Source organism: Hemicordylus capensis, chromosome 2, assembly GCF_027244095.1.
Source record: "Hemicordylus capensis ecotype Gifberg chromosome 2, rHemCap1.1.pri, whole genome shotgun sequence".
Lineage (NCBI taxonomy): Eukaryota > Metazoa > Chordata > Lepidosauria > Squamata > Cordylidae > Hemicordylus > Hemicordylus capensis.
In genome coordinates, this window is record NC_069658.1 from 310,296,023 (window position 1) to 310,321,042 (window position 25,020).

A 25,020-nucleotide genomic window follows, 5' to 3' on the forward strand; every position below is an offset into this window, starting at 1 on the left:
ACCTCCTCACAAGAGCAGATGGCAAGATCCTGCACCCCAGTCTGCACAACCGCAAACTCATGACATGGAGGATACAACTGCCTTCCCGGCCAAACTATAGAGGATTCTCCTAGCAGCTGGAAAGCCTTCAACATGCATTTTCTATTCCTCAAAATGGAAGTATTTCCAGTCATTTTTAGCAGAGACTGCTCAACCTGCTAACCCACTGACTACTGAAACTATTTGTGCCTACCTCCTTTACCTAAAGGAAAAGGGACTTAAAACTCTGTTCCTCCAGGTTCACCTATTAGCAATCATGGCCCATATGCCATCTACTAGTCCTTCCTAGTTCAGAACCCTCCAGTAAAACAATTTCTTAAAGGACTTCAACTTGAGTTCTTGGACATCCCTTTCTTACCTAATGAATCCACCATTTGAAGCCTTAGCGACCACTGATCCCTGCCTCCTCTCCTGGAAGGTGGCATTCCTAGTTGCGATTACATCTGCCCGACAAGTCAGAGAACTCCGAGATCTCTGGGTAGACCCTCCCTACCTAATCTTTCATAGGGACAAAGTTGTATTGCAGCCAGATGTTGCCCATTACCAACAGTTGTATCTTCCTTTCATCATTCGCAACCATTGGGAGAACTAATGTTTTCCCCTTCAGATCCTGCCCAATGCAGACTCCACACCCTAGATGTTCTCAGAGTGGCTGGCTTTCCATGTTCACCTCATGGCCCCATGATAAACCTCTACTGCCTTGTTAGTCTCCTTTGCAAACCCACAAAAAGGCTGGCAAGTCTCATCTCAAACTCTCTCCAGTTGGATTGTGAACACCATCCAACTAGCCTATCAGATTGCTAAGGTGCCTCTCCCTTTGCCAGTGAAGGCTCATTCCAACAGGGCAGTAGCCACTTCAATAGCCTTTGATTGACCTGTACCTCTGGATGTCAGCTGCCAGGCTGCTTCTTGGTCTTCTCCACTGTCCTTCGTCCAGCATTATGCTCTAGATGTTCAGTCTCACACACACTTTCCCTTTGGGAGAGCCATAATACAGTCGCTCTTCACTTGACTCCCACCTCCAAGTAAGCCTCAGCTTGCGATGCGCCCTATGGTGTGAGGCACAGAAGACCATGCATAAGAACAACAGGTTGCTTACCTGTAACTTTGGTTCTTCTAGTGATCATCTGTGCTCTTACACACCCTCGCTCCTCTCCTCTCTTCTAGTTTAACTGGTGGACTCAGAAACTGAGGAACAGGAGTCTTGCACAGGTGCCGAAGGGGATAGGGGTGGGGTTCCTGCCTGAACTCAAAGAAGATTGGGACCCGAAATGGTCTCTGTGTAGGCACAAAGCCCTATGATGTAAGAGCACAGGTGACCACTAGAAGGACCAAAGTTACAGGTAAGCAACCTGTTGTTCTCCATCCATAAGAGTCCTAAATGTCAATGATTTCAAAACTAGTATATAGATATACATAGGGCAGGATTAAGACTAAGCTAGCTGTGACTAAGCACCACTGGAAACAAGTTAGTCATGAATAACTTTAGTCCTATTAATTTCAATGGGACATATTCATGACTAACATAGTCTTCATCCTGCCTATATTAGATGTATGCCCATATTAGATGTACAAACACAGGTGTTTTAGTAAAAACAATACAATCGTCCCTCACCTATTGCAGTTTGCCAATCGCAGATTTGAGTATCTGCTATTGGGAAATTCTCACCACCTTCACAAACCGCAACCCGTGTATTCGCGGTTTGGTGCCTTTTAAAATTTTGGGCAGTATTGGGGGGAATTTCCAGGGTCACTGGGTCATTCTGGGGGTTGGGTGATTTTGGGGTGATTTGGGGGTCTGGGGATAATTCAGGGGGTCGGGGATCATTTTGGGGGGTCAGGCAGTGATTGCTCTATTTTTTTCTTTTCAGGTACTTTCCTGATTGCAGTTCCCCTAACCCCATTTCCCATGCAAGTCAATGTCTCGCCAACCACGAGGTTTTCCAGGAACTGAACCCTCACAGTTGGCGAGGGACGACTGTAGTTAAAACAGATTCATAAAAACCCCTTTTACTTTTCCCCCTCTCAGACACATGAAAGAAATTGCTGAGTTGCAGACTCAACAGAAGAGAGAAATAGAAGCTTTGTACATTCGGCTAGGAAAACCTTTGCCACCCAATGTGGGGTTCCTTCATTCTGCCCCACCAAGTGGCCGTCGAAGAAGAACCAGCAAAAATAAATTAAAAACTGGAAAATTATTGAACCCAGTCATTCAACAGCTCAAAACAACAACATCCAATACAAGTATGTTGTATTTATAAAACTGTCTTTAATAGGTAACTCTTCCAGTGCTCTCTCTTTGCTATTATGTTTTTGAGGTACAGGTGATGAATAATGAATAGAAGTTCTATTGTCTTATCAGACTGGCTCAAGTCTTCAAAATGTAGATTATTGGTTATGGGGCATTTTTTTTAACCATTGAATTATTTGACCAAGAACAAAGGGAGAAGTCCATTTAGAATGTATTTGATTACACTTGCCAAAAATACGTTTCTTCCTAGTGAGTAAAATTATTTCTGTGTGTACATTTCTGTCTGGCTTAGTCAACTGATCAGGACATAATCTGTCCTAGCTCAGCTGGAACCTCTACACAGAAAGGGCCCTTTGCTGCCCTTGCAATGAATAGGTGCATGCATGCCCATTGCAGCATACCAGGCCAGTACTTTGAATGTGAGGTCCATGCACACTTCCTGCTTCCAGCAATGTCACAGCACATGATGAGGCAGAAGACAGGGTGATGTGCTGATTCCTCCATGTGCAGCTGCATCCACATTGGGACAGATCATGATCATAATAATATCATAACTTATTATTGTATATAGTAAATATTAATTGTTTCTATAGATAATATTTAGATCAGAAGTTCCAGTCATGTACAGTATCTGCCAAACTCCCCCTTCATAATTTTAGTTTTTCCTGCCATTCAGCTTGACTATGAGTTCTCAGCCTTTATTTCAATATTGCCGGGCCTATTCCATCCTTACACTTTCAGCTAAGATTGTGATACTACATGAAAGCTAGCTACCTGCAGTATCCCTTGTCCTGTCTCTCCACTCAGACTCATCTAGTATTGTATGCTTCCCTTATGGACCAAGTATTTTACTTTGGGAAACTGTTGGTTAAATAATAATACAGTCAGCCCTCAGTATTTGTGGTCCTGGCACCCACAGTTTTGTAGTAGTAAGTTTATTATGGTCCTTAGACCAGCTTAAACCCACAGTTTTGCATATCCATGGTTGGGTCATAGGGACCTAGTTTCTTTTTCTCCGGTTTTAAAAATAGGCAGAATTTGCCCATCCACAGTTCCTGGGTGGCTGGAAATGACTTTCAATGTCATTTCTGGCCACCATTTTGCAGCATGGAGCCATTTTGTAGCTCTTTAAGAAAATTCCAAAAATATTTGAAAAAATATATCACAAATTTGGAGGATTTGCGGGTTTGGGGGGGGGCTTTCTGGAGAGCTAGAGGCCCAGAGATCAAGGTACTATGCTTTATTCCCTTTGTTTTCTGCTTTTTGGACCTTTTTTAAACTCAGGGAACCTAATCTCCCCCAATTCCCATTGACTCAAGTTTTTTTTTTATTCATGGTTTCTGTATTTGTGTCCATAGGTGAGAATGGAACCCCTGCAAATAACCAGGGCCACCTGTACAATGCTGTTGATATTTATGTTGGATTTGTGAGCAGGATTATTTGATCATCCATGTGTAGAATTACAGATCTGGATCGTGATCCGTTGCACTCATAAGTGTGGGTTCTGCACCTGCGCGGAACCATTCAGGCAGAATTGACTAGCTCCTCAAAGCGCTTAGCACCGCCCCCTACACGTGCTGCACTTCCTCAGTTTGGGCGGATTAGCGTTTTCTCCTCAGTTACTTTCTGACCACGATTATGTCAGCACCTTGGACAGTTTGCTCCTTGGATTGGAACAGTTTCTGTGGAAACAAAGATAGAAATTCGCTTAGTTTTTGCTTTATCTTTGACTCCGACCAGACCAGGCTATTCTCTCTCTCTCTGTGTTTTTAATTTTATTGTAAACGAATGGACAGTTTTCTTGCTAGTGACCAGATTGTTGGACAGCTTAACTCGGCTTGAACTTGGAACGGATTGTCTGCTGTGCTACTTGAGTATTCCTGTTATTTCATTTGCTTACTATGGATAACAAAAAGACCTTTAAACGTTGTCTCCACTGCTGTGCCAAACTGCCCTCAATGGATGACCATGAACTTTACCTACTTTGGGGGAAGAGCACAACATTTCTACTTGTAAGATTTGCCTTACTTTCTCTTACCAAACCAGGAAAAATAGAGCTCTATATCTGCGGGCTGCCCTTTATGATTATGTGCTGCGCACTGGCACGCTAATGCCCGGTTCTCCAATTGAATTCTCCACACCTTCAATATGAGGTATGGTATCGAGGTCAATACTGAGCATGGTGTTGAAGTCGACGTTGGGAACTGCCGTCGCACAGTCTAAAACCTTGACACGAACTGCCTTGGTGTCTACTACCAGCATTTTAAGGCACCTAATCTGCCTTCTGACTCAACCCATCGTAAGCAGCACAAGTCTCAACATTGGGGATCTGATGTTGAAGTGGCTCCCCCTCCCAAGAAACATCAGAAGAAGAGTGCCAGGACTGGGCGAGAAGAGACTCCTGCTACTTAGCAGGCTACACATTCGACGACTCTCCAGTTGGAGCCAGTGACTCCTCGATCTTGTCCTACAACTCCAGAGCTTTTGGAGCTTGACTCTTTTGTGCCCACATCTCGGTGCCCTACTCCGCCACAATTGGTACTGGCCACAGTATTAACTACTTGATGCCATGAGCGCTCCCTATATCCCACTACAATGCCATTGCAATCTCCGTTTCCAGCCACTCTTGGTGCACAGCACACTCTTCATCCTTCATCTTCCCCTGTCTCTTTCGGCATCTTCCCCTCTCTCTTTCGGCATTGGATGGTGATCTGGAGGCTGGCTTGGGATCTGGTGATGCCCAACGTCTCTTGAATATGCTGGATTCCACTGAAAGCACTCCATCTGCACCTTCCTTTTATGAGTTACTAAGCCGAGAAGGATGGAGCAGCGTTCTTGATACCAAAAACTCCAGGAACTTCACTTTCTTGGGCTTGTCCCTCCACTCATTCCACACTGTTGGCTTTCCAGCCTTTCCAATCAATGCAGACCTCCAGCCCACATCCATGGAAAGCCCCAAGGGATTATTTTGCCACACAGGGCTTGGTGCACAGAGGAGGTTGGGGAAATGCTTTGTAGGCACAGCTGCTCTCCCCTTTATTTCTGTTGGATTACCAAGAGTATAGATTCTGGAAGGCCCATAGGCAATTGTCGGCTTCAATAGAGCCTATAGACACCCAAGTGATGCTTCTACTGTAATTACCTAAACTGGCCACTACTATGGTCTCGATGTTGACCCAGGTCACTCTATTGCCTATTCCGACTGCTACTGGGGTCTTGATGTCAACCCAAGTTACACCACAGACAATAGACAAGTGGAGTGGTACCTCCACTTCGGTACCTAAGCACCCAATTCAGCTTGCTTGCATGTCCACACAGACTGTGGAGGTATCTAAACCTCATCCTCAAAAGAGTCAACCCACCCAGATGGGGTCCTTGACATCACATCATCTACTACTCAAACAGTTCCTAAGGTTCTGCTCCTTCTGGACAAGTTGGGCATCCTGGGTCAAAAGATCCACTCTGCCTCCTGCAAACATTACAAATTATACTGCCTGTTTCACTAAATGTTCTCACTCCCTCTGGGATGAGCTTTTTCAAGAACAGGCTGACCTCCCTCTGAAAGAATTTCTGGCCAAGTTCAATGACATCAATTCCAAAGTTACCCTCCTGACTAGACAGCAACGCCAAGCACCTGGCGGAAACTGAATCCCAGACTTTTGCAACTGCTCTTTCTTTACAGAGGCACACTTGGCTTCTCTCCACCATGCCTTCAACAGGATATGAAAGATTGTGTGGAGAACTTACCCTTAGAGAAGGGTCTCTTCTATGAAATCACAGACTCCTCCAGGAAGTCCATCAAAAAATGAAGTTTAAGGCTAAAACATTTTTGACTCCTTCCCAGGCCCTATAACTCTGTTTTTGCCAGTACGGTAGGAGACGGTATTCCTCGAAGCAGGTGACAGGAGAGACTTCCGAAAGCAGTATCAGTGCTTCAATAGGAAGCCCTTTAACCAGAAGTCCAAAGCCTCACAAGGCACCCACTCAAAGACTCGGGCAAGCAATATCTTTGATCATGAGGTCAGCCCACCAAATCCCCTCATCCAAGAGTCAACACCATCAGCTTCTCTACAACCTTCCATCTTCACTGCCTCCTACATCAGGCTGGCAAGTCATGCCTTCACATGGCGCAACATAACATCAGACCGCTGTTGGGTCATTTGCCTAGTCCAGGTGGGCTGTGCAATAGAGTACACGACCCTGCCATTGTTCAATGGGATCAAGTACACACCTGCATCTCCACTGCTGATGGAAGAAATTCAGACTCTCTTGGACAAAGAGGCAATATTGCTTGTTTGGTGGACAGATCAGTGGCCGGGGTGGGGGGAGGTTAGTCCCACTACTTTCAGGTCCTGAAACAGGCCAGTCATGGACCTATGGTAGCTGAACTGTCACATGGTCGTGCACAGGTTTTGCATGGTGACATTGCAGAGCATCTTTTCTCTTCTCCACAGGGAGGAGTGGTTTGAAATGTTGGACCTCTGAGACATGTAGTTCTACATTCTCCAGCACTATCACAGGCAGTACCTCAGGTTCACAGTACAGCAACAGGTCTATCAGTACAACATCCTTCTATTTGGTCTGGCAATGGCACCCCATGTATTTACAGAATGGATGGCCTTGATCATAGCACACCTCTGGTCAAAGGTTTGGCAATTTTACCTTAACTTGACAACTGGCTCTTGACAGGAAGGATAAAGGATCAGTTAGCTTTGCAGGTCTCCGCAGTCCTGGGCTAGCATGTGGACCTAGGCATCCAGGTCAATCGGTCAAAGTCCAAGCTCCAGCCAGTGAAGCACATGGACTACATAGGGGGCCATTATGGATGCAGAGGCATAATAGGCATTTCTGCCCGAGGAGCTCTTCTTGCTCATCAAGACCCGGATAATCACCTTTGTAGAGCAAACAAGACAGAAAGATCACAAGATACAGAAGCTGTTTGGCCTCACGGCATCATGCAGCTCCACAGTGCACTATGCCAAACTTCGACTCAGATGTCTTCAGCTCTGGTTTCTGTCAGTTTTCCAGCCGAACGTGGACAGCGCTCAAATGTTGTTGACAATACCTTACCCGATCCTGGTTCTACTCCAATGGTGGCTGAAGGAAGTCAACCAGCTCTCGGGAGTCCCCTTCCAAGTTCCTCAACCATCTTTCTGGGTCACAACGGATGCTTCCCTGCAAGGCTGGGGAGCCTTTTGCGAGGATCTTCGAGCACAGGGTCATAAGAACAGCCCTGCTGGATCAGGCCCAAGGCCCATCTAGTCCAGCATCCTGTTTCACACAGTGGCCCACCAGATGCCATTGGAAGCCTACAGGCAGGAGTTGAGGGCATGCCCTCAAGGCATGCTGTTACTCCCCTGCAACTGGTCTGTGGTCTCCGAACCAGTGCCAAATGCATATCAACCTTTTAGAACTACTGGCAGTGTTCCAAGCGCTTAAGTCCTTCCAATCATCTGTGACAAGAGAAGTGGTCCAAATCAGCCTGGACAATACTATGGCGATCTCATATCTAAACTGCCAGGGAGGGACAGTCTCCCGCTCCCTTTGCATGCTAAGCCTTCAGATTTGGAACTGGGCCATAGCACAGTGGATATCCCTAACCATGGTCAACATCAAAGATGTGGAGAATACCTTAGCAAATCATCTCAGCAGGTCACAACTTTTTCTACAGCAACATGAATGCGAGATCAATCTGCAGTACCTCCAGCCGCTGTTCAGGACCTGAGGGACCCCAGAAATAGACTTGTTCACAAGTCCGTGTACAAGAAGTGCACCCAGTATTGCTCAAGGGCTGGCATCGGCCACAACTCCAGAGGGGATGCCTTCCAATTCAGGTGGGGTTGAAAGTTGCTATACATCTTTCCTCCTTATCCTCTGTTGAACAGAGTTCTGGTGAAAATCCTGCAGAAGTCTGCAGATGGTTATTGATTGCTCTATGGTGGCTCCAGCAGCCATGGTTTCAACAGGCACTCAGTCAAAGGGTCGCCACAGACGTCTGCCTCAACGAGAGGATCTTCTGGTACAGGAGGGCAGAAGGCTCTGTCATCCTGACTTAAAAACCATAAACTTGACTGCCTGGAGGATAGGTTTTTGAATGTTATCCTCCTCAATGACTGAAAAAAAATCTACTTGCATCAACTACGGCAATGATTTAGGCTGTATGCACAGAGGCATGGCATTCTGCTTAATCCTGCTACTTCTCACCAAGTCTTGATATACCTCACAAACCTGAAGCAGCAGAAGCTGGCCAACGTTTCCATCAAAGTTCATCTGGCTGTTATTTCTGCTTGTCATCCTGGATTGGATAGAATGACAGTTTTCTCACATCCACACTCCAAGAGATTACTAAAAGGAGTGAACAACCTCTGTCCATTTATCTGACAGCCTACTGAACAATGGAGCCTGTTCCTTATTCTGTTTGCTCTAATGGAGCCTCCTTTTGAGCCCATGGCAATGCCCCTTTCTAAACTTGTGGCACTAAAGACGGCCTTTCTGTTAGCCATAACGTCAGCTCGGCAGGTCAGCGAACTAATCGCCCTTCACATTGATGTCCCCTATACTAAGGCAGTGCTTCACCTGGACCCTGAGGTTAGGCCTAAAGTGGTTACAGACTTTCACATCAACAGCAACGTCGTCTTAACTACCTTCTTCCAGAATCCCACAATGGCTCTGGCGCGTTCCCTGCATTCCTTGGATGTGGGGTGTGTGCTCCTGTTCTACTTACAGTTGACTAAGCCCTATAGAAAGACAAAATGCCTCTTTGTCGGTTACAAGGGCACAGTGAAAGGATGCCAGATTTCTAGACAGAGACTAACCACTGGATTGTAGAACTAATCTTCCTGGCTTACGAACACCAGAAAGTGGAGCCCCCAAAGACCATATGGGCTCATTCTACCAGGGTTTATGCTTCTTCTGCTGCCCATTTGGCTGGCTTTAAGCCCAGGGACATCTGTACAGCAGCAACTTGGTCCTCTGATCATACCTTTTTTAAGCACTACACATTGGACCTTCGCTCTGCAGCACAGGCCAACTTCAGGAGTTGTGTGCTGAAAAGCATCTTACCTTTAGCATACTATGCCTCCCTCCAGACTGACAGCCTGTTAGTCACCCAGTGTTATGAGTGCAATGGGTCATGATCCAGATAAACAAGTTGCTCACCTGTAACTATTGATCTGGAAGTAATCCATTGCAATCATAAGACCCTCCCATTGGCCCCGCTGCAGTATGCGAAGTGACAAAATGTATGTTTTCAGAAAAATAAGACACAACTTACCTTGTTGAGCTGTGGACTGGTTCCATACAATGGTTGTATCCAAATGATGGTCCTTCGGGAACTGAGGAGAAAACGCTAGCCCACCCAAACTGAGGAAGCGCACCATGTGCAGGGCTAAGCACTTTAAGGAGCTAGTCAATTCTGCCCAAATGGTCCCACGCAGGCTCAGAACCCACCCTTATGACTGCAATGGATCACTTCCAGATCAATAGTTACAGGTGAGCTACCTGGTTTTTTAGTAATGTAATGATAAACAATGGTTTGGATCCTGGCATTCCTTCCCTCCAATGGAAGGTGCTTCCTCTAGAAGAAGGAGTCTTTCTCCAGAGGAAGGAGAAAACCAGTTTATGATGACAGGTAGAAGGCTGGTAGAAAAGCTTGTAAAAAAAAAAAAGCTTGATTTAGGAGGGAAATTGGGCTTTGGGCTTATAGGGAGTTGGAGATGGGAAGTCTTGGTAGGATGTGAGTCTTTCTTTCTTTCTTTCTTTTTCTTTTTCTTTTTCTTTTTTTGCTGGAAGAAAGAAGGAGCAGGTTGAGATCGTATTTCTGGGTCTAAAGAAGCATTTGCAAAATTAAAATCCAGACTAGAAGATACACAGAAGATCCAAGCAGAATCCACATTTGTTGATTTTGTTGGAAAGGCAAAAGGATCTAAGGGGAACATTTTTACAGCATATAATCAAGTTAAATATTCAGTCAAGAATTAGATGCAGTACCCAATCAGCCAAGCTCTTCTTGGAGAGCCAGGAGTTTGTAGGCATCAGCAAATTAAGACCTCTCTGGAAGTCATTGTATGGACTTTATTACTTCCATGACAGTCATGTTTCTGTCTCATTTAATATCTGGGTTGACTTATTATTCATTTCATACTTTATCTTGATCTGGTGTTCTATGTTGGGCAAGACGTTGATGATATATAGATATAGGGCCTAAACATTTGTACTGGGGAACTACTTCTTAGAAGTCCCCATACTAGGGGTGGAGCTATAATAGGTCATATGGTTCCCAAGAATCCACACCATCCTTCACCCAGGGCTGCCTCACTCTTCTCTGGGGGCCACCTTGCTCACCTCCCCTCACTGCTGGCCAGCCACTCCTGGGGCTGCTGCACTCTGCTGCTGTACTCCTGCTCTCTGCCCCAGCAGTGCATTCCTGAAATCTAGCACTACTTCCTGCCCATTCCCAGCGGCATGCCACATGGCTGGTAGCAGCACAACATCATGGGCTTCCACCACCACTGAAAGAGAGAACGTGCAGCCACCAGGTTGGGAGCACGCCACCTATGCCCTCCCTACACCACTACCGGTCTGACCTTTACCCCACTATTCGGTCTGACCTCAGACCGACACCCCCCCAACAGATCCTTCCTGGAACCCCCCCCCCCCCCCATGGCCTAGAGGAAGCCCCACCTGAAAGGGCTAAAGGTAACCCCCGAAAATGAAATTTTTTAAAAAATCATGAAGCCTCCCGGACCAAACTGGGCGGGGGGCCATTTCCCCTTTGTTACTTAAATTTCCCGGAAGGTGTGATCTCTTTTATACTTATTACTGCCTTGCAGATTCGAGCCCTGGGACTACAGCAGTTGTGGCTAAATTTTTCTATATTACCATTAGGTTGAGGTCCCTATTAGGTGCCTAACTGTGAGAGCTGTCTATTGTTTTTAAATAATTGTTGTTTTTAAATAATTTATTATTATTGATTGTAATCTGTCATATTGTGTTTTAGCATTGTTTTATTGACGTATTGTGTATATTTGTTACTACCATTTTTGCTGGCCAATGGCCATAATAAAACTGATGATGATGATTCTAAGGGGTGCTGGACTGAACTGATCTGATCAGGTTCAAGTCTGGTCTGGGCCCGTACCAAACTGGGCCAGCTGGTTCCGTGCACATCCCTAGATATTTGGGCTGGGTTGTCATTGATTATGACACCCAGCTTTATCTTTCTGTTTCATCTAATCCTGGGAAACCAGTGGAGGTTCTGAACTGATGCCTAGAGTAATCATTGTACTGGTTTTGGGTTAACAGGTTCAGACTTAATGCAAACAAGGCAGGGGTGCTTTTGGCCAGCAATAGAGCTGGTCCCGGGTATGGCCTATTATGGACAGGATTGCATTTCCTCTGAAAGAGCAGGATTGCAGCTTAAGAGGGTTGCTGGACTTGCTTCTGAATAGTGGTGGTGGCTGTGCCAGAGTGTGCAAAGGTGCACGCTACTTTGGTCAGTGTCTCAGCTGCACCCTTTCCCCAAAAAGTCAGTTCTGGCCACTGCCACACATGATTTGGTTACTCCCAGCTTGGATTGTTGCAATGTACTCTATGCAGGGCTGCCTTTGGAAACTACAGCTGGTTCAGAATGCTGCAGTGAGACTGTTGCAGGAGCTCATGGTATGGGACATGTGGGCCTATCATTTAACCTGCATTGGCTCCAAGTCTGATTCTGAGCCCAATCCAAAGTGTTGGTTTTCAACTTTGAGGTCTTTCATGGCTTGGAACCAGTGTATGTAAAAAGACTGCCTACTGTCCACAGGCTGAGATCACTGGCACAAGCCCATTAGAATATATGAAGAGCCCTGCTGGATCAGGCCCAAGGTCTGTCTAGTCTAGCATCCTGTTTCCCACAGTGGCCCACCCAAAAGCCTCTGAGAAGCCCACATGCAGGAGATCAAGATATGCCCCCTCTGCCCCTTGCCTTGCCAGTGTCTGAAGCATGGCTCGTAGGGATGTGTGACAGGGTCTTTTCAGTAGTAGCTTTGGCCCCCTTCCCCTCTGATACCTGTTTCACCCCCAGTTTGAAGTTTTACAGCATTTATTAAAAACTCTTTTATTCCAACTCACTTTTGAATTTAAATGCTGTTATGATTTATTATGCATTTAATCATAATATGATATGATGTTTTAAAAAAAACAAAATATGTCGTGATAATAATACTAATGGACGGAGGCTTAGGTATGTTTTGGAGGACTCAGAAGATAAGCACAAGGCTTGTTATTGGGAGCAGGGGCGTAGCTAGTGGAGAGAGGGCCCATGTTAGCCCCTCTCTCTTGTGGCCCCTGAGGAAATGAATAGGAAGAGGTGGAGCTGAGGGGGGCCTCAGGAGCTGGGGAGTCTGGGTTCTTTGAACCCATTTGCTCAATTATAGCTACACCCCTGATTATGAGTTTGTTCCCTGTAATCTTCACTTGAAACTCATTTCCAGAAGTGAATTTTGGAGATGCAGGCAGCATGAGAGTCTGCAAGTTGTGATTTCAGTGGATAATCAATAAGATCACCCCAAGATGCAGAAAAGGTGATGCAGAAAACCCCCTGAAATCTATACAGTGGAACTGAGTTGCTTTCATCTTCCTATTTCCTTATTTAGCTCCCAAGCAATATCTGTGGTTTTGCATTAAATCCTTTTTTAACAATCTCATGTCAAACTTTCCAGTATTGCTTCGGTCATTGCATAAAGGTTGATGGTGAGGACAGGCTTTCTCCTGTATGCTTTGCTTATCTCTTTTCCTCAACAATGAAGCAGTGGCTGACATCCTGAGCAGTGTACTGCATGCAGAATAAGCACAGTGGTGCTAATGCAAAAGGATGTCTTAGTTGCACTAAAAATGGGGTTAGCACTCTTGTGCTAAAGTTCCCATTAAGATAAATGAGACATGTCGCAGTTGCATGGGAGTACTACAAAAGGAAGTACTTTTTTCACACAGTGCATAATTAATCTATGGACTTTCCTGCCATGGGATGCGGTGATGGCCATGATCACTAGCTTGGATGGCCTTAAAAGGGGCTTAGACAAATTCATGGATGACATCTATCAATGGCTACTAGTCTGGTGGCTATAGGCCACCTCCAGCCACAGAGCCAAGATGCCTCTAAATACCAGTTGCAGGGGAGCAACAGCAAGAGAGAGGGCATGTCCTCTGTGGGCTTCTTAGAGGCATCTGGTGGGCCATTGTGTGAAACAGGATGCTGGACCTGATAGGCCTTGGGCCTGATCTAGCAGGTCTGTTCTTATGTTCTTATGCACAGCTGCCACACAGCTGCAAATAGGCTTGCAGTTGCGCAACACTAGTCTGGAATGCAAACTTCAGACACTGTGCAACAATTTTGCACCAGCACAGTGTCCTTTATGTGGCACGTGCTCTGGATACCAGCCAGTGAAATGTATATTAATGAACTCATCCAGATTCTCATTCGCCATTAGGCTCTGCTCATCTGCCAGGAATGGGGTAGAAACTTTTCCTTCCCCTAAGCCACCCCACAGATTATCGTATGAAAGACCTTAGAATCTAGTTGCTCCTTTGGCAGCTATGCTCCTTCCTCCTGCATATTTTTCTGAAATGGTTTATTTTATTTCACTTCTTGGTTGAACAGTTTCAGAGCTGTTCTAAGAACCTTTTTCGCACGTTGCACAACAAAGTACAATTTTATCTCTGTCCTTTTTCTGATTCTTGTTTCTTGTAGAGATACTACTCGTTCACAGCATGATTGGAAAATGAAACAAAGGCTTCTCCAGAAAAATTGTGATATCTCCTTCCTTGGAGATGTTTTAAGAGCAGGCTGGATGAGACTCTGCTAGGATGGGTTTAAACCTGGGGAGGCATTCTGCCCATACTTAATGAAACCCTGCAAGTCCCCCTCAACTCCATTTTACTTACTTCTGAGAAACCAGGCCTTCAAGTAATCCTTTCAACTTGCTAAGAATCTGTTCTCAGTGGCAAATATGACATCAGAAATCTGCAGTCCAGCCCACAGTCAAAGCATATAAAATGTTGAGATTGCTGAACTGGATACACTCTGTGATTAGACTTGCTGCATAAATAGATTTAGATTGGCAGACTTGGTGGCAGAACAATGGGCTGTATTTTTATAGTACTTTGGAACACAAATTTCAGTATTTTGGAACAAAAACAGTGTCTGGGTTTTGTTTGTTTTTAAACCCACTATAATTCTTAAAATAATGTTTATAATGCTTAAAAGGATCCAGAAAGCTGCTCTGTGTTTTGTGTGCCCCTGTGAATTTTGAATTGGTTTCCCAAACAGGAGCTCCCACCCTCAAACTGCAGGGAAACCTTTTTGGGTCTGATTTTGATATGACATGGAGAACTGCTGTTCAAAACTAATTCCGAGAGAAAGTGTTAGTCTGCAGTAGGAAAAGCAACAGAGCATCTTAGAGCATCTTAAAAGATTAAGCAATTTGTGTAGCATAGGTTTTAGTAGACTATAGCCTTCCTGATGCTTGGAATGTTAAACTTCAAGTTAACACTTCATGAAGCAATACGTCATGCATCTGATGGACTATTGTCCATGAAAGTTTAGGCTACAATAAATTAGATAGCCTTTAAGGTGTCACGAGTCTCTTTGTTGGTTTGTTTAAAAGCAAACATTAAAAAATCTTAAAAGCCCTTTGCATTGCCTGAAGAAGCTCTTGGATCCTGACCTCCCTTTCTTGAATTGGCACCTGAATACACTGCAACCCTACTGCTGGTCTTTGGGTATCGTTTTATATTGGCATTAATGCTTGAAAATTCTGAACAGTTGATATCTGCAGCCGATCATGTGTATGTTACAGCTGCAGGGCTTTGAGTTGTAGCTTTCTTCCAGTACTTCAGAATGTTTAAAGCTGTCCTCAACAAGCTGCAGAGGTGCACCTAGGTAATTTTGGAGCCTAGACCTAAAGGCCTTTGGAGCCCCCCACCCCATCATCATGCTTCGCCGGGTGACCATACCACCTGGGACAGACTAAAGAGGATTTGGGGGGGGGGGAGGGACTGTGGAAGCCCTGGACTTTGGCCTGGAAGTCCAGGGGTAAGAGCACCTCTGACAAGCTGATAGTTGCATCTCATTGCTTTTCTCAGCACTTGCTGATGTTTGCGTATGTCCTTTTTAGGCAATGTATCAGACTGCAAAGACACTTCGGCTAAAGATAATACTAAAGCTCATATGAGTTCTACTGAAGCCACAGCACTAACTTCATCTACATCGGCCATACTTGGAAAATCAGTTCAAACACAGCAGCCCTGCTCTGTCAAGGCCTCTTTGTCCTCTGACATCTGCTCTGGATTAGCTACTGAAGGAGGAGATCCTCATGGAAATGCTGGCCAAGGTGATTCTATATACTTAGGGTTGCCATTCATTATTTGTTTAAATTAGTGCTTCTTATTTCAACATGTGAAGTGAATATGGAGCAGTGGATGAAGTGGTTTCAAACAGTGGTTTTGGAAATGGAAGAAGCAGGTTTAAACACTTACTATGCTACCTGTTAAGCCACAAAGCACACTGAGATGAGCAAATCACTGTCTCCCAACCTAACCTACAAGAACTGGGGTTCTTGAAAGGATAAATGTCAGAACAGCCAAGATGCTGTCAAAATGATAAAAATAATTCTAATGGAAGCTTCACTGATCATGAAACTTGTAGAAATCTGAGTACCTAGCGTGGCTTTTGAAAATTAACAATGGTAGGAAGGTTAATAGAGTATGAATAAAGAAAAAGATATTGCATGGCTTAAATTTATGTTATAAAAGAATTACTGATTGTAACGGGATGGTACCTCTTTTTTAAAAATTGAACACTACCATGTGTGGACTTACAGGAAGTATCAAGGAAAGGCTGACTTGCTTATCTCTTTATTCATATTCTTAGGTACAAATATTTGCTACGTATGGGGTTAGAATTTTGTTTCCAAAGCATTCCTTCCTGTTAGCCTATAAAAATATAATATGGAATATATAATAAGTAGTTTAACTTCCACCAACATGCAAGTTATTTTCATTATTCTCATGGTTTTCTAGCTTCACTAGAAGGTCTATCATATTTTAAAGATAATTTCAAATACTCATATTATTGATACCTTTCAGTGCATAGTTTCCTAGACTCATCGTGATGTGGTAGCAATTTCTTTGAGAAAGTATAAGAGTGATTAAACTCAGTACCTACCTTACTCAGTTTTGCATGACCTGCTAAACTAATCCTGTCAAGTATCTATTTTCTTCTGCTGTTGTTTTTGCATCCTTTTGCATATAGTCAATGAACTTACTCCTCTTTGGCAAGGCTAAAATGGAGATATGGATGATAAACTAACAAAGCTGATGTGACTGATGGTGACAACTGAGCACAGCTATTTGTACTTTATAAGTGTCTTTGTTTTCTTCCCTTTATATTCATTTGCAGGCTGGACGGTTTTCCACCAAACGTCTGAGAGAGTGACCTATAAATCTAGTAGCAAACCTCGTACCAGATTCCTCAGTGGACCTGTGTCTTTGTCCATCTGTTTGTATTTGTTCTTTTGTATTTTATCACAGCCCATCTTTCTTTTGTTCCCCTTTTTCAAAACTCATTTTCATATATATATGTATATATACATACATACATATATAAAATATGTTTGGCAAGATGCCCTCTTTTTTTTCTAGGGAATCTCTTTGGTTTCTTTCCCCCCACCCCAAGTTAATAATCATTGGCCCTCCTAATTTTTATTTTATTTTATTTTATTTCATATGGAAAGCTTTTGTGCACTGCTTTTGGCTCATGCCTGGGTACCAAAAGCATGTGTGGAAGATCTCATCATTTATTCTATAGCCGTATGGTAAATTTTACCTTGGATGTATCTTTATGTGATTTTAAGTTGAAGTAACTTTTTTAATTTACAATGTGGCAATTATACATGTCTGCTGTCCGGTTCCAGCGATATCAAAAAGAAATCCAACCTTCTGTAGACGAATGGTCTCTTTCACACATGTTTGGACTATGAAGACATGCATGTAGCAAGCTGATACAATTCTAGAAGGTCACTGAAGGGTATAACATCCGCACAAGGGCTGTATTCAAACAATATACAGTACTGTTTATATCCACTATTTTTTATTATATTACTATTATTTATTATTATTATTTTTCCTATCCCTTGCATGTGGAAATGCTGAGAAATGCTCCTGCTAGTTCTTTAATATTCTCTTTTCCCGGCAATATTGTTCCCCCACATTGCATATGTTGGAGTAGTTGAACTGAATTTTGTTAAATGCTCTTGTCTGATTACTCTGCTATAGAGTTCAGTATGGCTTTTTAAAATAAATGCACCTAGCTGGAGCACTTTACTCAGCTGATTTTTTTTATGACCTCATGTGACCTCAGAGATGAAGTCAACAAGCAGTTCATCAAAGCACAGAATAAATTTTTAAACAATTAAAATGCATATTTCTTTCGAGAATGGTTTATTGGTATTGTGTCCAGGATGATTTCAAATAACTGTGCAACTAAATACAAATAGACATTTGATTAACTGTATGATCACACTAACTGGCAGTTCAACCAACCGTCATAGACATTAACTTTTAATTAGAAATTTAAAACAAATGTTTATGATATGAGGCAAATAGATTTTTCTTGTGCAATAAAGACATATTGTACTGGTAAAGTAACCTATTCTGCTCATCCATGTAATCCCAAAAATACGGATAACTTTTCCCCCCCAAATAGCGAATTCAGTGTTCATTTTCATTTGTATCAGACTTTTCCCATTAGATCTATATATTTTTATCATTATTGAGGTGGTAACATTCAAAGGCACAAAACTACTCCAAATGCATCCTCCTTGCTTTTTAATACTTTTTCCCTTTTTAATCTCCATTGAACTCTAATTATAAAGGGCTGCTGAGAATGGATATATATGCATCTTTGCACATGGAGTCAGTTTATATTAAATGTTAACACAATAACCTAGGGGCAGTATTTTAGGAATGTTTTGTATATATTCTGGTTTACATTCTGGATGTGACTGTTCTATAGTGTTCTATAGTCACAAGTGTCAGAGCTGTTCATCTATCTGTAACAGCTTTGCTATACAAGATGACACACAATTCTTAATTTAAGTGTCATGGCAGTAATAACCAAAGATAATAGAGCAAGTATATGTGAAATTCTCCTATTCTTAAAACTAATCATCCTAACTACTCATATGACACTACAGTTCTTGGTTTTTGTCTCCTAGGTGATATGATTGTGGCATGATTTTGAATTAAGAATACTTTTAGCAAATATCCTAAAGAGCAATCTAAATTAATTGCAAATGATATGTAATTGGGTTTGAAAATTTAGTAAAAGAAGCTGATGTGTTGGGTATCTACAGTAAAAATGTTGCCATCTCTTAATAATCTTTTTGCCCAAAGTAAGGTGTCCCTTAAATCTTATATATAATCTGAGATGCTGTTGTCTATGATACACAAGAGAAGAAAGTCATCTCCACAATATCTGATTAGCTTTCAACTGTCAACACAATGAATCAAATGCCTATAGATGCATCAGATGCTTATAGACTAGGCTCAAATATTTCCATCTCTTTTTATTGGCTTCCCCAACAGCAGTCTATGCTTTTTTTCTTCATGTACAGTATTGCTGAACAAACATAAAATCAGATACTAAGAATTATATCTTTCATCTAAAACAAAAAGCAGCTATTCCTTATCACTGTGTAGAAAAGCCTAGACAGTGTGCATCTCTTGAAGTCTCCCTTCCTAGACCGGGGTTCTATCTTCTTACCCAATATACTTCCCTCCTTCCATATCTTTTCTCTTCTCTGTAATTCTATAGCCACTTAACTTTTTTTAAATTACAAAAATACAACTTATTCATATATGTGTATGGAGCAATCCCCCCACCACATTTCCCTTACATGTCTATTAATGAAAAAAAGAAAAGTCTAAGTAGTACTAATTTTAGGGTTTTTTCCTAAATGGTGGGCTGATCTGTTGCCTTTATGCAATGCTAAATCTTTTGTTTGCATGTTAGTAGGATAGAGTATTAGCAGATGTCTGGGCAACCAGCAAGACTGTTGACCTGTGCTCTGCTGATTATTTACATAGCTGAAGGGAACAAAATGCTACGCAGAAGGAAGTCCATGGGCTACCTACTAAAAATGGGAGCAAAGTAGCACAAATAGCAAATATGCTATTAGATCTATTCTATAGATCTAGAAACACACCTAGGTTTTGAGAGCAGTTTAAGTAGCCATTGGCTGTTTGACAATCTATTAACATCAGAATGTCTTTATGTTTTTAAAAATATGACACCATTTAATATAGCACTAAATGTACCTTCAGCATTCAAAGTTTATTACGGTCTATGACCAGCACAACAAAGGGGGGGGGGAATACAATTACAATATAAATATATTTTTTTTTAAAGTCAACAGTCTAACCCATCAACAATGTTATAACTGAAAGGTTATACAGCAGCACTAGGACTGTTAATTAAAAACTGGCACACTCTTCGAGCTGCTGCACAAAAGCCCACCACTTTCCGAGTAATGGCAGGTACACTAAATGTACTTTAGTGTCTAAGAGAGTCTCCAAAGCTAAAATGTGAAGATACTCTTCTTAATTAAGAACTAAGACACTCAACAGAATTATGAAGATTCTCTTCATAATTATGAAGATCAACATTTGAAGATGCTCTTCCAGTTTCAAATCTAGATTACCTGTGTATTCTGATCATAGTTTTCTATGAAAACTAATTTCATAGTTTGTAGCATTTACTTTTATGGTGATAGACTTTCTTTTATAAATTAGATACATATCCTGACAAATTCACCTTTCTGTTACATCGCAGTTAATATTGCCTCACAAGTAAAGTGATGCATGACAAGAATTCTCTAATGCATTTGATGCGATTTTTAAAAGTTCTAATCCTGTAAATAATAAATAACTTTGCACACAGTCACCAAGGGGAAAGAGGAAATGTCTCATAGGAAGGGTTGCAACAGTTAAGATGAGTGAAAACAAACACATTAAATGTATCTGAATTGATTAAAAAGATCATCCTATTTGTTCATGACTTTCTTCGATCTCTGTTTCAGAGGACCATGGCAAAAATCAGGCAGTTCAGATGCTATTTAACAGGGGAGTAAGTCTCCCTTTGCTGTGAGGAAAAACAGCTGATCTAGATCCTGCCCTGCTCATACCATGACTTAAAGGGAATTTATTTCCAGCAATTGCGGGTGGGGGGGGGGGTGCAGGGAAGAGCAGACACAGCTCCCCAGGCCACTATTGTGGCAGTTTTGCTCTTTCTTTATTGCACATCCATGGAGCATTTTGTAAGGCCATTTCACATGATTAAACAGATAAATTTTATTTGTAAATTTCTTCTAACCACCTGAAGCAAACCATATCCTGGTTCTATTTTTCAGGCACTAAACAAGTGTTGTTTAGTATTGTTTATGTGCACAGGCAAATGGAGTCTGCTGCTCTTATTTGCTTGGACTATTTCAACATGCTTAACAAAATGGTGATCAAATTTAGTATCATTGAGTATAATGACAGCCTCTAGTTTACAGCAGCATGAGACATGGTGAACTAAGGCATTGACAAATTATTTGGTATTCTGAAGGTTCCGTAAGGTTTTTTGTTTGTTTGTTTTGTTTTTGAGCTAATTAGCACCCTTGTGATTTAAACTGATTTTTTTGCTTTCGGTACTTTAAAGGTTTGGGGTTTTTTGTTGCTTTCAAGATTTGGAAAAAAATAATACAAATTTCAAATATGACTCTCCTTTTTCAAAAACCGTTTTAGGGAAGTCTGATAAACAAATAGCAAATAGAGCTACTAAATAGAACCTGATGATAAAAGTTGTTTCTTAGAGGGAACTGTGCTCAGTGGAATATGATCACTATGTCATTTAATTTATCAAAGTATCTAAGCAAGAAACCTAAACTGATAAGACAAAGTTGAAATACTCCAACCGAGCTATGATAGACTGCATGTATTTCAAAGATATTAAATTAAGTGGCTATTAAATATTAAAGATATTAAACTCAGTGCTGCTTTATGAGGGTGAAGCAAGAGTTCCACATCTTAAGCAGCCAATAAACTATCTGTGCATGAAGCTTGGCTTGCTCAGTTCAGCACAGGCAAGGAGGGAGTAGCGAGGTCCCTTTTCTCTGCCAGGAATATGTCCCTAAGGGCTTCAGTTGCTTAAGCTTAAAAATTGGTTTCAGACCTGCCGAGTTTTTGAACTTGTAAAGCAAGTTATTTAAGAGCTCTCTAGACAACTGCTTTTTTGCAGCCAGACTACTTTTGCTTGTGTCCAAAATTATTGCTGCCCTTCATTGACTAACCATGTAGATATTATTTATAACACAAACAGCATAGGAAAAAGAACATTTTGGAAGAAGGATTATTTTAATGTCTATTGAAGCTTATAGGCCCCACAAAAACCAACATCAACTGTAGAACATATATTCCGATAACAGAAAAATTACATAGATTCTGAGCTGCGCAATTATTTCTCCTTCTCACACCTGAACTGCTGACTTTCTGTCTGTTCCTCCTTGCATATAATGATTACTTTTTCATTGTTTAAAAATACAGCAGATTTTCCATCAGACTTTTTTCTTCCCCCTTTTTAGTCTTGCCTAACTCTTTATGTCTTGTATCATTTTACTTTGTAGGGTCCACCCTGAAACGACTATGTCTAGGCAAAGATCACAGTAGTAGTAACTATCCCTCTCTCTTTTGTTTTTGGCTTTTTGATATTTCTTTCTGAGCATGGGCTGCTTTATTTAAATATAATCTAATGGTTTATTTAAACAACAGACATTGTATCCATGCCTGCATTAAACTAGGCTGCATATTAATTAAGAGCAGGTATCTCTTTGGTAGCTTTGCATGCCTGTGATGCTTTGAGATGCATGTATGTTGCAAGAACATTGTAATTTCAGTATGTATGTGTGTGTGTTGAGGCAAAGCTGGGCAATGCACTTATCTAATATTTTGATTAACACTGCTTATTTACACTGCTGTTTTGCTGCTGGTTGGCTAATACAGATTAACATTCCTCACACTATTGAGATGCTTGAAATGCTGAATAGTTCTTGAGGTGTAATCCCTGAAAAGAGCACATATCTCTTCACTGGTTCACTTTTCAAGAGAGCATAAGAATTCACATAAGATTGGTGTGCAATCGTTTTTAAAGGAAGGCACGAGTGTTTGAAAGGCACGAATAGTGTACATCATTATTTGAAAATTCATGCAGCAGAAACAAGCTGTTAGTACATTAGCTCATCATAAATAATGTCATTTCACTACAGCTTTGAACTTTTTTGCTTCAAATGTTGGTCTATGAAAGTAGCATTCAATGTCTTTTTCGTGCTCTTGAAAAATATGTATATCAGAAGCCCCACATCCCAGCTAACTAATCTTGGGATATTGATTTCACTCTGTGTTGGACTTTATCAACCTGACCACAGTATGTTCCAAGAAATATCTGTCCCATCTTGAGGAAATAAATGGGTTAGGTATTTCTATAGTAATGCTAGAATATTGTGAAATTGTGTTTAATTCGTTACTACCACCAGATCCTGTGTAGTTTTCTCTAGAAATATAGGGAGCTGCCTTATAGTTGGCCCATTTAGCTCAGAATTGTCTATACTGATTGGCAAAGTCTCTCCAGGGTTTCAGACATGGATCATTACTCACCAACTCCTGAACTTTGCATTAGAGGACATTCATGTAAAATACTTAAACTGTTTGCAAAACATAGGAGAGTATAAAAAACAATGTGGGAATTCTATGGGAACAAAAAAAATGTGGATATAGGTATTTATTTGTGTAGATAATATTTGCATAGATAGTTTTGCCTTGATTCAGCTAGGACAATGCATGGTGAATCAGGCTTCAAATATATGAAGGTATTATTGTTCACTGGATGTGAAATCATGCTGTATTCACCAACCTAGGCTGGTTGGTGAATTGGGTGGTATGTATGTAGTCTGGTAAATTAAGCAGAATCTTTCTGATCAACTGTTTGTGATGGTATGCAGAGACTGCTGGATGGGAAGCCTATCATTCCAAATTGTGCAAGGCTTTGGACCTTAAACACTGTACATCCAGAGTCAAAGTGCAAATGAATGCTTACTACAAGGCCCAAGTAGAATACCTCCCTTACAGTCATCCTATCTTACTGTCATGTTCTGATACATTTGTATGAAAGCATTATTAAAGATTTTATTTTTGGAATGTGTAAAAACAGTGGCTGACATCCAGACTAATGCAGCACTGGTGCTATGGGGCAGGAATGATTTTTGCCGAGCAACCCTTCTGAAGCCCACTGTACCTTTCAAAAATATGTCCCTGAAAGTTGTGCACCCTCAGGGACTTGTTTTGGGAAGGCACAGTGGGCTTCATAGGGAAGCAGATATCAGCAATAATTGCCCTCCCCCCCAGCACCAGTGCTGCATTTGTGTGGATGTCAGTCAGTTTATTCTCCATACACTATTTTTAAGTTGTCCCTTGTACTGGTGGGACATGTACAATTTCTTAGCCCATTTTTGAAGCAAAAATGTTCTTCAGAAGAAGCAGTTGGATGAAAAATGGATATCTGTGATTTTGGTAATGATGTGAAACTGAGTGAACTTAACTAAGACATAAAAAGTGTGCCATTGCCGATGATTCAGCTGATTCTTCTCTTTCTCTAATGTCTTAGGATCTTCCACTAACAGCCTTGTAGCCTATCCGGACCCTCTGCCACAAACAACACTACAGGTGCAAGTGCAAGCAAACAACAGCAACAACAAGAAAGGAACTTTCACAGATGACCTCCATAAGCTGGTGGATCAATGGACAAGCAAAACCATGGGAGCTGTTCAGGCCAAACCCTCCTTGAACCAGCTGAAGCAGAACCAAAAACGGCAAGACATGGAGCCCAAGGCTAATCCCAGGCAGACACAGAATGAGATGTGTGGAGTAAGTGGCACTCCTTGAAGAGCGTTACGTTTTGCTTTGTGTCTGAAAGCCATTTCAGAGCTGGTGTTTGGAGGACATAAGCTTAAAAGAGCACACTCCATATAAATATCCATTTCACTTCATTAACAACTAAAAAGAGCTTAATAATTTTGTCTTCTTGGACTTGATCTTGACAATGTATGGTTCAATATATAACTTTTTACAAATGGAGAATTGTGATTTAATAGTTGGTACACAGCAATACTCTCCCTGGTAATCAAATGTTGCTTGTCTTAAAAAAGATTTTTAAATAACATTGTTGAAGTTTCTTTTCTGTTATTTCAAAATGTATTATTAACTTCTTCCAGTAGTTTATTTGCTGGAATAGAGGCTTGGTGGAGAAGCAGTTTGTAGGCTCTTTTTCTGCTAGAGTTGTGCCAATACTACACCTTTTAAAAGGGGGATATGGCCACTAAATGTTCTTTTTTACCTTCATAGATGGATTATATAATATTTCATAAACCTATATTCCCCAACATGAAAGCATATCTAAAGATGCCAGTGTGGTTTAAAGGGAAAGATGGATACTCTATCATTCCCTGACATCACCACCACACCCCATTTCCAATGCTACAACCTATCCTCAATCACCATGTGTTTCTGAATGCATATAAATACATATATGTATGCAAATGCTAAGGCATAACATCATAGCTTGATCCAGTGCGCCTGTGCTCTGCCCCTTAATGTATACA

The 25,020-nt window shown here is 41.7% G+C and overlaps 1 protein-coding gene and 1 long non-coding RNA gene across 12 annotated transcripts in view; one reads left to right on the forward strand and one right to left on the reverse strand.

The window, feature by feature from the left end:
• WNK2 (WNK lysine deficient protein kinase 2) overlaps nt 1-25,020 on the forward strand; it is a 192,612-nt gene that overhangs the window by 146,441 nt on the left and 21,151 nt on the right. For 8 of the 11 annotated variants that reach the window (XR_008315133.1, XM_053290475.1, XM_053290474.1 and 5 more), the window contains 5 exons: nt 2,069-2,283; nt 15,445-15,660; nt 16,728-16,826; nt 21,994-22,038; nt 24,027-24,286. Coding sequence is in view for 10 of the 11 variants with exons in the window: in XM_053290475.1 (XP_053146450.1) it covers nt 2,069-2,283; nt 15,445-15,660; nt 16,728-16,826; nt 21,994-22,038; nt 24,027-24,286 (835 nt within the window). In the remaining variant the exon portion in view is untranslated. Of the gene's footprint in view, nt 1-2,068; nt 2,284-15,444; nt 15,661-16,727; nt 16,827-21,993; nt 22,039-24,026; nt 24,287-25,020 lie in introns of those variants that run through there. The other 3 variants (XM_053290478.1, XM_053290472.1, XM_053290473.1) reach the window with 3 other exon arrangements.
• The window catches only part of LOC128342732 (uncharacterized), an 80,248-nt gene that overhangs the window by 5,346 nt on the left and 49,882 nt on the right, over nt 1-25,020 (reverse strand). The window lies entirely within an intron of this gene.